This window comes from Dendrobium catenatum, unplaced genomic scaffold, assembly GCF_001605985.2.
Source record: "Dendrobium catenatum unplaced genomic scaffold, ASM160598v2 original_scaffold_218076, whole genome shotgun sequence".
Taxonomy (NCBI): domain Eukaryota; kingdom Viridiplantae; phylum Streptophyta; class Magnoliopsida; order Asparagales; family Orchidaceae; genus Dendrobium; species Dendrobium catenatum.
The window spans coordinates 704,553-720,426 of record NW_021536486.1 but is presented as its reverse complement, the minus strand read 5'-3'; the positions used below and the strand labels follow the sequence as shown (position 1 = coordinate 720,426).

General features: G+C 35.1%; 1 protein-coding gene across 1 annotated transcript; it reads left to right on the top strand.

Annotated features, from left to right (window-relative positions):
• Positions 1 to 13,249: 13,249 nt before the first annotated feature.
• On the top strand, positions 13,250 to 13,969 carry LOC110107197. The gene has a single exon (XM_020837388.1). It carries the CDS (start codon positions 13,250 to 13,252, stop codon positions 13,967 to 13,969), a length of 720 nt encoding a protein of 239 aa, XP_020693047.1.
• Positions 13,970 to 15,874: the final 1,905 nt, after the last annotated feature.

Genomic DNA, 15,874 nt, shown 5'->3' with positions numbered 1-15,874 from the left:
TCGGGGGAACTAGATTCAAGTTGGATCAATTTCAAATCTAACTCAAATTTAACCCGTCAACTTGTTTTAACACACTTAACTATAAACTGACATATTTGAGACTATACAATCTTATCGGTGTTGACCTCAATTTTTGTTCGAGTGCCCTCGATGGCCTTTGATTGATTTAATCAAGCACCATCAGGTTCAATTCGAGCTCGAATCAGCTCGAATTGCGTCGAATTAAGCTCGACTGGGTTCGATTAATCTCGATTAGTCCGCCGTAGTCACGTCAAGTTTGATATGATTCGAGTCGTCATTTTATTTAAATTCAATTGTGATAATTAATTTGATTAAATCAAATCGAATCCAAGTTAAACACGAGCTGCTGACCCGGATTGAACCAAATTGGACTTAATTTGAGCCTAATTTCAGCTCAAGATAGCGAGCATGTATATTTTTACAGAGATCCTGCGTTCTCCGGAGGCGTTTTAGGGTTTCCGCTCAGCGTTCGCTTTGCTCGTGTTCCTGGCATTGATTTTCATTCTTCGGGCTGGTTTTTCCTTTCTTTCTTTTTTACTTGTGTTCGTTTGTTTCTTTATTTGAGTTTCGTTTTCATTTTTCCGTCGGGAGATGATGACTCCGTCGTCATCTTTCCTTCCATTTGCTGCCTTTACTGATGGTCGCACTCGATCCTTCAAGGATGTTGTCTCTGGATCTTCGTCTTCTGCTTCTAAGCTTAATTTTGTGCAGTCCTCTTTTAAAGGGTGCCCGACTCTGTTGTTTGATGACTTTGTTGTATCTCAGCTTGCCACCCCTTTTGCCCTGACTCTGGTTGGTAAGTTTGTTTTACGTAGGCCCAACCTAGACGTGATACGAAAGTTTTTTGTGAGTTTGAAACTTTCTGGATCGTTTCATGTTGGTCTCCTGGATCCGAGACATGTTGCTATTCAATTAAGTAAAGATATGGATTATAGTCGAATCTTTACTCGTAGATCTTATTACATTCAGGGGTGTCAATTGCGTCTTCTCAAATGGACGCCAAATTTTGACGTGCGGGAGGAATCGCTGATTGCGCCGGTTTGGATTGCCTTCCCTAATTTACAATTACATTTTTTTAATACTCAAGTGTTGTTTGGACTTGCATCTATTTTTGGAAGGCATTTACAAACGGATCAAGCCACGGCTTCCATTTCTAGACCCTCTGTGGCTCCTGTCCTAGTAGAACTTGATGTTTCCAAAAAACATCCGAATGAGGTATGGTTAGGTTCAGAGTTTAACGGCTACTTTCAAAAGGTAGAATTTGAAAATTTACCCATATTTTGTTCCCATTGTAAAATGAATGGCCATGCTTTTAACGATTGCTATAGGTTGCAACCTCACCTTCGTAAAGTGAATGCTGGGTCCAAACCGTCTCAAAATAAGGTTGATGTTCCTTCTGATAATGAAAATTTACTTCATGCTATTTCTAATGGTAATGACATCTTGGATATGCCTGAGAATAATGGTACTAGTTCTAAGTCTATTCCTTCTAATAATGAAAATTTACTTTATGCTATTTATAATGGTAATGACATCTTGGATATGCATGAGATAATGATATTATTTCTAAGTCTAATGATGTGTCCTTTACTACTGAGGTGAATAATTCTCTAAACAGTAAGATTGATCTTTTACCGATTGTGAATCCTACTCATTCCATAGATGCTCCTCTTTCTAAGCAGGCTGATAGAATTGTTAATGAGGATGTTGCTCCTACTAATGATATTAGATTGGAACATCAAGGGCTAAATGTTGAAGTTTCTTTGAATATTCCGAATCATGTCTATTCCACTTTAAACAGTTCTCTAAATGCTATCTTACCCGCTAACGTAAATGATGATCTTTGTTCTAAGCAAAAGCTGGATCCGGCTTCTTCTAATTTCTAGATTCTTTATGTTGGCCATGTCAGGACTACTCAAAAAGAATTAGTTGAAATATGGAAAATGCTGAGCTTGGTTTGAATAATATAGAATTAGTGGAGGTTGAAGTGCTAGAGGAAGGAGAGCTTCCTCTTAAAGGTAAAGGTAGAGGTGAATGTAAGTCTCATACTTTTTATACAAGGTGTTATGATAATCTTACTGATACTGAAGATCTAGAATTTTCTGCTAAATGCTTTTCTTGAGATGATCTTGACATTAGCTTTTGTAAAGGGCAAGGTAAACGTGGTAAGAAGAGCAAGAATCCTATGGTCCAATATGGCAGGAAGACCAATCTTGTTTTAAAAACTGGTAGAAATACCCGTACACAAACTAGTCACTAATGTTTTGGTTTATTATGTTTAAATCTCTCATTTGGAATGTGAGGGGCATTGGGTGTGCCTCTTCTAGGGTACGTGTTTAGAACCTTTGTCGTATTCATGATATTTCCATTTTAGTTTTACTTGAATCTCTTATTAATGCCTCTAATTAAGTTACTTTCTACTGCTAGATTTCTTGGTTTTAAGCATTCTATGGCTAACTATTCAAATAAGATTTGGGATTTTTGGAAAGATCCGATACATATTGATGTTCTTGGTAATTTTACTCAAGTGCTTCATTGCCATGTTGATGTTTTAAATGTTATGTGTTGTGCTTCTTTCGTTTATGCGGCTTCTTCCCGTGGCTTAAGGAAAGTTTTGTGGGATCAATTAACGGATTTTCATAATCTTCATCATTATTCTTGGATGGTTGGAGGTGATTTTAATACTATCTCTAATCCTATCGAACATGTTGGGGGATCCTCTCCTAATTCTTATTTTATGAAAGATTTTAATAATATGATTATCGACTGTAATCTCATTGACATTGATTTTTTGGGTAATCAGTTTACTTGGCATAGAGGTCACCTTTGGCAAAGACTGGATCATATTTATTCAATTATAATTGGATCAATTCTTTTAGCTCTATTTTTGTTGAGCACCTTAATCATACTCTTTATGACCATTCTCCTTTACTTTTGGCTTTGAATATCAGTCAGGTTATTGTTGTTCCTCAATTTCATTTTCAAAATATGTGGCTTCAACACGATTCCTTTTTTGGTGTTGTTCAGGAAAATTGAAATGCTATTTTACATCATGACAATTCTATTAGGGGTATGAAAAGACTCTGGTTTAAGTTGAAACGGCTTAAACAGCTTTTAAACTAGTGGAACCATAATGTTTTCAAAAATATCTTTATTAATATTTTAATTGCTGAAGAGATGGTCAATAATTGTGAAAGTATTTGTCAAAACCTTCCTTCTGAAGCTAATTTTTCTTCTCTTCGAGAGGCTAAATCTCATCTTTGTAATCTCCAATCTCAAGAAGAAATGTATTAGAAACAAAAGGCTTCTGCTAAGTATTTGGTGGAAGGTGATAAGAATACTAAGTACTTTCATGCTTTAGTTAACCGTAAACGTGCTTCTAACTCTATATTGAAAATTTCTTGTGAGGATGGTTCAGTCGCTGAGAATGGCGAGGAAATTGCGATGTTGGCTTATTATCATTTTTAAAATAGGCTTAACAGGAATTCTAATCCTACTAATTTGTTGAATCCTAGCATTATCCCTGCTATTATTTCTGAGAATGATAATGAAATGCTTGCTTGTTCCCCTTCAATTGAGGAATTAAAAGATAATGTTTCTAATATGAATGATAATTCTGTGGCGGGGGTCCTAATGGTTTTACTATGAAATTTTTTCAAAATTCTTGGGATATTATTAAGGATGATCTTTATGTGGTTGTTCTGGATTTTTTTGCTGGTAACCCTATGCCTAAGTTCTTCGCTTCTACTTCTATTGTGCTCATCCCTAAGAAAGTTAATGCTAATACTTGGGATGATTACAGTCCTATTAGTCTTTGCACTTTTTTCAATAAGTTGATTTCTAAAATTATTATGTCCCGTTTATCTAATGTTTTGCCTAAGATTATTTCTCAATATCAAATGGGTTTTGTTAAAGGTCGCTTTATCTATGACAACATTTTGATTGCTCAAGAATTCTGTCATGATTTGGATATTAAGGTTAGGGGGGGTAATACCATTCTCAAGCTGGACATCTCCAAAGCCTATGATAATATTAGTTGGCAATTTATTTATAATATCCTGCATTCTTTTGATTTTAAAGTTGAGTTTATTAACCTTATTAAAAACTGTATTGAGGGAGCCCATTTTTCTTTGCTTATCAATGGAAAGAGTGTTGGTTTTTTTTAATTCGTCTCATGGTTTAAGGCAAGATGACCCCTTGTCCTCTGCCCTTTTCGTTATTGCTAATGATTATCTTTCTAGATATATTGCTAACATGTTTGAGTTACACAACAACATGTTTTTTAGAACTAAGGGGGGTCTCCCTATTTCGCATCTATGTTTTGCTGATGATTTTATCATTTTCATGAATGCCTCTCGGAATAATATTAGAAAACTTATGGATTTTTTTCAGGGTTTTTACAATGTTAGTGGTTTGCCCTTGAATAATCATAAATGTTGTTTCTTTGTTTCTAAGAATATGAAGAGGAATCGTATCTCCATTATTAAGGATTTGACTGGTTTTATGCATGGGCAGCTTCCAATCAAGTATTTGGGTATTCCTCTTTTTAAATGTAGGAAATACTCCTTCCTTTTTAATGACTTGATCTCGTCTGTTCAGCATAAGCTCATGTCCTGGGAGTCTAATTTTTTGCGCTTTGGAGATAGGCTTACTCTAATTAAAAGCGTGCTTTGTTCTCTTCATGTTTATTCTTTTCAAACTTTGCTTCCCACTAAAGGGGTTTGAAATCGTATTGATATTATCCTTAATAAGTTTTTTTGGAAAGGTTCTGCTAGTAACAATAAAATTTCTTGGGCCTCATGGGATAATTGTTGTGGTGTTTAAAAGGGGGAAGCCTTGGTTGTAAAACTATGGCTGGCCTGGCTCATGCGTTCTCTTATAAGTTATGGTTCAATTTTCATGCTAATTCGTTGTTATGGGCTAAGTTTATGTACTCTAAATATTGTGCTGGGAAGCACCCCTCTATGGGCTTTGTTAATATTGGAGATTCTAAAATTTGGAAAATGATGTGCAAGATTAAGTGGGATGTGGAGCCACATCTCTCTTGGGGTCTTGGTAATGGTAATGTGTTTTTTTGGCAAGACCAATGGTACGGTTGAATTCTATTTCTATTGACTCTCTCATTAATTCTTTTTCCAATGATTCTATTAAGGTTAATTATTTTTTTAATGAGAATGTTTGGGACTATGATAAGCTAGCTGAGGTGGTTCTTGAGTGCATTATTCAGAAAATCCCCACTATTCCTATTAATGTTGATAATAAAGATGTTCTTTTAGGTCAGTTAGCTAATGATGACGTGTTTAGATTAAAAGATGCTTGGCACAATTTTAGAATTAAAAAAGAGGTTAATTTCATTTACTCTAGGATTTGGCATAAAAGCATTCCTTCTACGATTTTGACCTTTGTTTGGAGAATTTTAAATAGATATATTCCCACGGATGACATTTTGATCAAAAAGAGGCTTTATCATTCCTTCCAAATGTCAATGTTGTTTCCATTCTGAAAGCATGCATCATATTTTTGTTTCTGGTCCTATTGCGGTTAAAACCTGGTGCCACTTTGATGACATCTTTAAATTAAATATTTTTAAAGGGAACATGTCTATTCATAGTCTTCTTAAGGCTTGGTTTGTTAATTACAAAAATCATATTCGGAATGTCACCTCTGCCCTTATTTTCTGGAATCTTTGGTTGGAAAGAAACAATTCTATTTTTAATGGTATTAAGATGGATTCGGCCAGAGTTATTCACAATGTGCAGGATAAATTACAAAGCTTAGTCTTCGTTAAATTAATTAATATGAAAGGTTTTATCCACTGTTATCATGTGATTGATGATCTTGGTTTTAATCTTCATTTGGTTTCCTCCAATGGCTCTACACGGCTGGTTTTTCTGGATTAAGCTGAAAGTGGGCTTTTTCAAGCTGAATGTTGGGGCTGATATGGATAATAATACTTGGGGAGGTGATGGCTTAATTAGAGATGATGAGAGCAAGTTAGTTCTTGGTTTTGCTGGGCCTTCTCAAGGCAATCCTAGATTGACTATTTTGAATTCTATTCTCTATGGGTTAAATATTTATTTGTTGCTGCATATTTCCAACATTATCATTGAGGTGGAGTGTATTCGTTTTATTCAATGCTTATTAAAAGATGTGGATATCCCTTGTGATCATGAAGCTTTTTATACTATTCGGGCTATTAAGAAATTAATGGTTCACTTCCAGATTGACTACTCTCAGGTGCATAGTGAGGGTAATGCCTGTGCTCAGTGGCTAGCTCGGTTTGGTGCTGGTATGGATGGTTTTAAGGATTTTGTGGATGCCTATTCTCCTTCGCCTTTTAGAGGCTTCTTAAATCCAGACAGAATTTCTTTCCCGTATGTTAGGCCTTAATTGTATTTTTTTTCTTTTTTTGGTTTGTCTTTCTGGTGGTGCTGCTCTGTTGAGCTGGTTCTGATTTTTGGGTTGGTTCCTTCTTTTTCTTTATGTCTGTTTTCTTGGTGCCTGGTTTGTGGCCAATGTGTTTTTGTTTGGAGATCTGGTTTAATTTATTTGAAGGCTGGATTGCTTGAGTTTTTATTTTACTGGTCTGTGCTGGGCTTGCTATTCGGAGGTGTACTGGAGGTTCACAACCTGTTTCCTTGCTCAGGACTTTTATTGTTGTCTTGGAGGTGGATTTGCTCTGCTGCAGTTTTGGGTTATATTGGTGGGGTTGTTATGAGTATCCTTTACTATGATGGTTATTTCTGTTGCCTTATGCTGGTTACTTGGAGAGCCTGTTATTTTTTTAGCTGGGATTATTGCTTTGCTCTGCTGATGGTGTTCGGTTATATTTTCCATTATGCTTCTGTTTTGTGGAGGGGTGGCCCCTTCCTAGATGATGGCTGGAAGTGTTTCCTTCATGGTAGTATTTGGTGGCTTTTTTCAGGTCCCTTCTCTGATATTATAATTATTTTTAATTTTTTTGTAGGAAGCAGCTGTACTGATTCAAAGGGTGGTATCCTTTCTTCTTATATTACTTTTCTTTGTTATTTTGTGGTTTGGGTCCTTTTGATGTTTTGCAAGATCAATTTTGTGTGGTTGGATTGCTGCATTTATTATGGAATCTGGGAGCTTTTGCTGATTGATGATTTGGATTGTCTCCCCTCTTTTTGGTGTTCTGCCTTGAGCATCGTAGAATGTACCTAAGATTTATTGTACTTGGGCTTAGTAGGGACCTTGAGCTTTTAGGTTTTTTGATTTTTTGGATTGTAGCTCTTTTGAGCGGTAGTAAAGCTCGAGGTCCCTTTAAGGACCTTATAATTTTGATTTTATATTAACGCGTAGGCCCTCGGTGGGTTTCCATTAATAAATAAATAAATAATAATAAAAAATAAAAAAGCGAGCATGTATGGAAGAATTTCAAAAATCACAGGATTTGATTCCCGAATTTTCAGCATTCGGCGTTAAGGAGCATTGGCAACGGCCTGAAGCCGGCCTGGAGATTTTGGAAAAAAATAAAAAAATAAAAAAACTCTTTTGCCCGAACCAGCCCAGGAGAAATCCCTCTCCTCTCCCAAGCGGCTCCCTTGACTCCCGTATTGGCACGATCCCAGGCTAAGAGACCAACGTCCCCTCTCTCTCGGTCGGTCCCCCAGTTTGCATAAGCCAGAGGAGCAGAGTCGAACGAGAGTCCGACCCAGCCGAAGACTTCGTCTGCTGCTCCGACTCCTGACCTCCAGGACTCGTACCCGTCCAATAGAGAGCTAGGTTTTGCTCTCCTAAATTCGCAACGTAGAACGAGAGGCGCGGCATAGGCTCGTACGTAGAAGCAAAATGAGCGAAAACAAGAAGCAAGGAGAACTTGATATGTCTGATCTGGGCTTTGCTCTACCCTACAATACATCTGGTCTAAGCGCGGATGATAGGGCATGCATGGTAAACGCTCTCAAGAACAAGCTGCAGAGCCTGGCGGGGCAGCACACAGACGTGATGGAGGCTTTGACTCCTAAGGTCAAAAAGCGGGTGTAGGTTCTGAAGGAAATCCAGGTTCCTTACCTTCTTTCCTGATTGGTGATTCATTTGAATTCAACTTGTTTGCTACTTATGAAATTTCATTTTTTTTTTTTGCCTTTGGAGTATCCGTGATATCTTATTAATCTTTTTTTTTTTAAATTAAAATTTTCATTAATCATTTTCTTTTTACCGAAGGCACAGCATTCGGACAGGATGCGAGTTTATGCGTTAGTTCTTAGAAAAATTTTCTCAAGTAGAAAATTAACAATTCACTTGCGCTAATTTGTAGTATGACCTATAATTTTTTAATGGATAAGCGCACTCCTTTTATCTTGCTTCCTTTGTAATGCTTATTATTTTTTGTTTGGTTAATTTTCTGCTGTCTTTTTAATGATTCATCGTCCATTGTTCATTTTTCTTGCTATTGCTCTAATTAAAGGCTTATTCAGAAATTCTTGCATAATATTGATTGCCAAATATTTTCTGTTGCAGTTACATTTGGTTAGTACATTCAATCTAATAAATCATCTAACCTTTTATTATCATGTGGAATATAGCTGAAATGAGGAAGTTTTGTTGTATATCACCGATACTCCAAAGGCCAAAAAAGAAAAAAAACCGAAATTTCATAACCGCAAATAATAAACAGTTAAACTCAGAAGTAGCAAACAAACAAAATTATACAACAATACCCTCATAAAAAAATGGGTAAAAAAATATGCAAATGAATCACCAATCAGTAAAGAAGGTAAGGAACCTGGATTTCCTTGAGAACCTCCACCCGCTTTTTGACCTTAGGAGTCCATCACGTCTGTGTGCTGCCCCGCCAGGATCTGCAGCTTGTTCCTGAGAGTGTTTACCATGCCTGCCCTATCCTCCGCGCTTAGAACAGATGTATTGTAGGATAGAGGAGAGCCCAGACCGGACATATCAAGATCTCCTTGCTTCTTGTTGTCGTTCATTTTGCTTCTACGATCCTACGCCGCACCCCTCGTTCTACGTCGCGGATATAGGAGAGCAAAACCCAGCTCTCTATTACGAGTCCTGGAGGTCAGGAGTCGGAGCAGCAGACGAAGTCTTCGGCTGGGTCGGACTCTCATTCGACTCTGCTCCTGGTCCGAACGAAATATCGTCGTCTAGCTGGCTCACTCAACTACCTCACCATAACATGACTGAACATTATATTCGCCGTCAATTGCATCAGACAATATATGCACCGTCCGACCAACAGTGACTACCATGTTCTCAAATGTCCCCTCAGATATATATTCAAGGAACACTAACATAAGGTTTGCAACTAGTACTCATTGACCTTAATCTGTCCACCAATGTGGATGTAGACTGGGCATCCAATCCGCTAGATAGAAAATCAATAACGGGCTTCTGTTCCTACATTGACTCCAATCTCATTTTGTGGTGCGTTAAAAAGCAGCCTACCGTAGTCAAATCCTCCATCGAAGCCAAATATCATGCACTCTCCTCTGCCACATCCAACATCATTTGTCTCCATCTCTTACTAGAGGACCTTCAAGTCACTCAACATAAACCGACCATTGATTATTGTTGAATTTTTAATTTTTATGAATTATTTTAATTCATTAAGTACTAAAAGGGTCAAATTTTGACTTTTTAATTTTGATCAAGTTCTTGATTTTAATCTTTTTCATAAATAATAGACTCTAAGATGAGTAAAATGACACTAAATTTTCTGGATTTAGATTTTTTTAGATTACATTATGATTTTTCAAACTTTTAATATGTTTTAAACTTGAGTTGACCAAAGAGTTGGCTGCTTTTTATTTTGAGTAAATTCTAGAAGTTTGATATTTCTAATCAATATTAGACACTTAAAAGAGTCCAATGCCTCTGAATTTTCTTAATTTGAAATTTTCCAAAATTAGTTATGACTTTGTGAAGTTTTGATATTTTTGATTTAATTATTCAATGGATTTAAATAAGGAGGTTAATTTTGTTGATTTTGCACCAAACTCATTTTAAACTCCTTGAAATCACTCCCTAAGGTCAGAGCTGACCTATAGGAGTGCTTTCAAATGTTTGAAATTTATTTGAAATCTTTTATAATTTTTAATTATTTAATTTAATTAATTATTAATTTTTCTTAAATATTAAATTAAGCTTAAATTTAAAGTCCAATTATAGGGATTTTAATTTTCTATGTATGGGGTTTAATTATGAGCAATTTGAGGTATTATTTGTAATGTTTTTATTTAATTTGAATTTATTATAACTTTTTGAAATTTCACGCCCCTTTATGGGGCATATTTTTAATTTAATTAATTTTCTGACCTAATTGGCTACCATTCCAGTGAAATTTGAACATAAGGTGTATATATGTTGTCACTAAGTTCAATGTCCCAAAGTTTTACCACTATTTGGTGTGTGTGGAGTTCCCTAAAAAATTTCTAAATCATCTAGACATAAATTTCATGTTGGACGCATCAAGCGATGGTTTGAGTATAGCGGCTTTTGTCCGCTATGCCACTTCTATATAGGACCACAATCTTGATCCTGGTACTGGCTAGCTATCGCATTAAGCTTAATAAATAATGATCTACGTATTGGCACTAGTTCTTCCAATCTGTGTACTACAAGTTCGTTTGTATCGCTGCTTCTAGGTTTAATTTTTATAACCTATGATGTCTTTTTAGATGAAGAAATTAATTAGCAATTTTATTTGACTCGACTACTTTTTTTTTTATATACATATTAATATACACCATATAGTGAAGAAAAAAGAATATGAGTTAACTCTCGTAATGAATACTAATTTAATATATATACTGAATGAAAGAAAATTAAAAAGAAAGTGACTTATACTTAATGAATGCCAATTTAATATATAGACTAAATGAAATGAAATAAAATAGCAATTGAATTAAAGTCGGTAATAATGAATATTTAATATATAGATTAAAAAAAAAAGTAATGAATAAATTAATTTATTTCATTTCTCCTATACCAACTTCACCATTTCTTTGAAATAAATAATTAAATAGCACACATACGATGAAGAGCTAGTACCCAACCCATTTCACCTACAAACATTTCTGTGAGCCAAAGCTATCCTCTTGTGAAAAATACCCACTTCATCTCCCATATGTCCATCCTCTTGTGAGGAAACAGTGTGTTGTTTGCTTGGAAGAGATGGTGGAAGGAGGGAAGAAAGTGGTTCGCAAAACGGGTTAATGAGTTGAATTCAGGTTAATTAGATTCGGATCAACTGGATTCAAGTCGTATCAATTTCAAATCGTACTCAAATATAACACATAATCCTGTTTTGACACTCCTAACTACAAACTGTCATATTCGAGACTATTCAATATAGTTTGAAAGATAGACATTTATATATTAACATGCTCTATAGGATCGGTGTAGTTTGATGAACTCTCAATTCGTTTACAGCCCTAACCAAAATTATGGTGCTATATAGGATCGGTGTAGCGGACAGAAACCGTTCTTCTGAAACCATCGCCTGATGCATCCAACATGAAATTGATGCTTGCATGCACGACGTGCGAACCACTTCCCTCCCTCCTTCCACCATCTCTTGCAAGCAAAGAGCACGCACTTCCTCGTCCACCACGTACAGACGTTGATCAAGTACCACTCTCCCCTCCTCCTATGTAAAGATTTCTCTTCACCGAAGCCATCCTCATCTCGATCGCGAAGAATGCTCGCCACTTCTTCCTCTCGGTCTGCATGAAAGATTGGAGGTTTGATTGGATGCAGTTGATGAAACTGTGCCGCGACGTGACCGTTGTGTTTCTTATCTCTCTGTTGTTAACGTCGATCACACAGCCGAGTCTGAGGAGGAGGTGGGGTTCACTTGCCAGTCCTCCAGAAGGAACTTCTCCTTCCGTTTGCAGCCAGTCATTGCCAAAGACTCTTTTGCATTTGACATGGATTGAGTGAGTCGTCCAGGAAGCGAAAGCCATAGTTGTCAACGAAGCTCTCAGAATTTTAGTTTTATATTGATTGAGGCAAATTTTAAAAACGAGCATCGTTAATAAATAATTTATGCAATTAAGTAATTTTAAATAAAATTTAAAGTAAGTATAGCCGTTTCTTTAATGGACTATTTATTCTCCAATCAGACTCATGGGCGGATTTAGGAAGGGGCCTAGGGGGTACGTGGCCCCCTATTTTTTTTTTCTTCACAGGGAGCTCATTAGCTGTCATAGTTTTTTGTCATCACTAGTGTCTATCTTCTCTATTTTCTCTCTCTTTGTCATTTTATTTATAGATGGCAACCTCCTCCATAGTCTCTCTTTCTCTCTGTCTCTCTACATGAGGGTCAGATTATTTTTTTTACATTTTTTAAAAAATGTTCAACAATAATAATGTACTATAGATAGTTGGCCGTGGGTTGCTTATTACAATTTTTTTAATATTTTTTTTAAATGCTGAGTGGGCACAAGTGGCGAAGTCAAAAATTTTTATGGGGGCAAAAAAATTTGACTTTAAAAATACTCTCAAATTTTTTCATTTTAGCATGAAATTGTCATTATGATTTTAAATTTTTTTAAATTATAAGAAGATAAATTCTATGATAATGAAAAAAAATTATTGTCATGATCATCTAAATTAATTTTAACACAAATTTATTTAATTTATATATTATCGTACTAATCTATTTCAACCACTTTTCTATCATATATTTTCATATCTAATTTAAATAAAAATATAACTAAAAAAATATTTTACGAGCAATAAATATATAAAAAAATTATATCTTATTATTATAAAAGTATATCAAAAATATATAAAAATTTATATAATAAGCATATTTTAAACTACTTGATTTAAATTTAAATATTATAATATTCCTTTAATGTAATTTGTTAGCTTTAATTACATAAATTTTCTATAAATTAGAATATTAGTTTTAAGAAAAAAATTTGATGAAATTTTTAATTAAAAAAAAAACTATTGATGTGAAGATGAAGAGAGAGAAATTATCTCACCCCTCATGTAGAGAGAGATTAGTGGAGGAGGATGCCATCTATAAAAATAAAATGGCAAAGAGAGAGAGAGACTAGTGGAGGAGATTGCTATCTATAAAAAAAATGGCAAAAAGAGAGAGAAAAGAGAGAAGATAGGTAATACCCGTAATAGAGATGGCAAAAAACTATAACAGCTAATGAGCTCCCTATAAAGCAAAAAAAAAAAATTATGGGGGGCACGTGCCCCCCTAGGGCCTTCCCTAAATCCGCCCATGGTGGGCACTGATTGGAGAATAAATAGTCCGTTTTTAAAATTTGCCCCAACCATGGCTTTCGCTTCCTGGACGACCCACTCCATCCATGCCAAATGCAAAAGAGTCTTTGACAATGAGTGGCAGCAAGAGGAAGGAGAAGTTCCTTCTGGAGGACTGGCAAGTGAACCCCACCTCCTCCTCAAACTCCGCTGTGTGATCGACGTTAATAACAGAGAGATAACAAACACAATGGTCCCGTCGCGGCACAGTTTCATCAACTGCATCCAATCAAACCTTCCATCTTTCATGCAGAATACGGAGCCCCTCCCAATGAACTTTTTAATGGAAAACGAAGAAGCCGAGATGACAAAGTTGTGTATCTCCCACACCATTGAATGTGAAGTGCGCAGTTGCAGTAGAGTTGAAGGGCTCAAGGGGCTTATTGTGCAAGTGATTGTCAAGGTCTATGTGATCGAGCGAGAAGAAGAGGTGGCGAGCATTCTTGGCGAGATGAGGATGGCTTCGGTAAAGAGAAACCTTTACATGGGAGGAGAGGAGACTGTTAGTACTTCATCAACTACTGTGGGAGTGTGTGCTGTTTGCTTGGAAGATATGGTGGAAGGAGGGAACGAAGTGATTAGCATGCCGTGTAAGCATAAATTTCACCATGGGTGCATCAGGCGATGGTTTCAAGAGAGCGGCTTTTGTCCGCTGTGCCGGTTCTATATAGGACCGTAATCTTGATCCAGGTATTGGCACTAGCTAGCTATAGAATAAAGCTTACAAAATCATGATCTACTTCGTGTTCTAAGAAAAATATGATGTCTGTTTGGCAATCTGTTCTAGGCTTTTGGCTATATATTTTCTTAAGAAAAAAATTGTATGTTCGTGTGCTAAGAAAAATAGGAGTGAAATTGGACTTATTTTGTTGGCTTGATTATTGTTTACAATTTTGCTTTTTTGTTATTGATTTATTTTTGCTTGCAAGTGCGTGAAAGATATTTAGTCTACATGTCATAAAAAAAAAATCTCAAATTAACTTACAACTCATGCAAATTGACGCTATAATGGACACCGTAGTTGTACGTGTAGTTGCTGAGATGACGAGGGTGAGGATGGAAAATCTAGCTCAAAATTGCATCGGAGTTGTGGGACTCAAGGAGCTAGAATAAAAGAATTTTTTAAGGTCTTCCGGGAATAGCAAGAGGATGGCTTCGGTTCTAAGAAATATGCAGGTGAAATGGGATGGGTACTAACTCTTCAACGCGTGTGCTATTTATTTCAAAGAAATGGAGATGTAGGTACAGAGAAACAAAATAAATCAATTTATTTATTACTTTTTTTATCTATATATATTAAATTTACATTATTACGGACTTTAATTCACTTGCTATTTTATTTTATTTCATTTAATCTATATATTAAATTTTCATTCAACGTGGATATAAGTCACTTTCCTTTTAATTTCTTTTTGTTATATACATTAAATTAGCATTCATTACTAGAGTTAACTCATTTTCTATTTTCTTCACTATTTTGTGTCTATAAATATTATAGAAAAATGTAATAATACAAATTTAAAGAGTATAATTATTCTCTTTTAAATTTATTCTTTATAGGGAGGAAGTATGCATGCACCAATTTCTCCAAATTAATTTCTCCAAAATCAGGGTCCTAATTTGGAAAAATTATTAGATGAAGATAAAAAAATTCTGATGTATATAGAAGAAATTTTTAAAAAATTAAAATATGTATAGTTGCCCATTTAAGGAGAGACTAACCGCTAACGTAGAAAGCAAGTTGCCCGTTAAACGGGCGATTATAATTATTTTAAATTTTTTATTGTAATATATTTTTCAAATAATTTAGAATATTGTTAAAATTATATCCAATTATTAGTGATTTTTATTTTTTTTCCTTTTCTTCAACAATGAAGAAAGGATAAATTCTGTATAAATTATTATATAGTGAATTATGCAACTAGCTCAAGCCCCGTAATTTTGTTTTTCCTGAATTTTCCATATAAAAAATACTTTGATCCTATCATTTTTCTCTGTTTATGTTAGATTTTTATGCAATGCTAAAAGATAAAATTCAATCTATATCAATAAAAATTTTCTAGCACCCACCAGTCCTATCAGAATATGTGAATAGTATTTTTATCATAAGTTTATAATCAGTACTATTATTATTATATATTCTTATTAATAAAGATATTTTTTTTGTTCTTGGGCTTTCATTCGTTAATTTATTTTATTAGACACATTTGAACGTTTTATTAAATTCAATCAACAATTACTACAATGCTAATATTTCTAATAGAATGAATACAACTTCTTCGAAGTCCGTGGGTAATGAAGTGTCATTTCTTAGGAAGAGATGGAGAAATGAGTGATAAGCCTTTCTAGAAAAGAATAAAAATTTTATTTTAAAAAAAGTCAGAGGTTTAATTTGAGATAACCTTTTTACTGTTTTTCAAAATAATGTTTATTAAATTTTTTTAATTAGAATTTTTTTTTACGGGGTAACTATCTGCTACCACCCCTTAGAGGAGGCGCTTGCGAGCATAACAACAACCAACTCCACGGGTTCCAAATCACATACTTATTTTCTCCCCACTTAAGTCACGCCGCTTGAAAGAGG

Coding starts and splice junctions, on each gene's coding strand:
- LOC110107197 (XM_020837388.1), top strand. CDS start 13,250: ATGGTGGGCACTGATTGGAGAATAAATAGTCCGTTTTTAAAATTTGCC.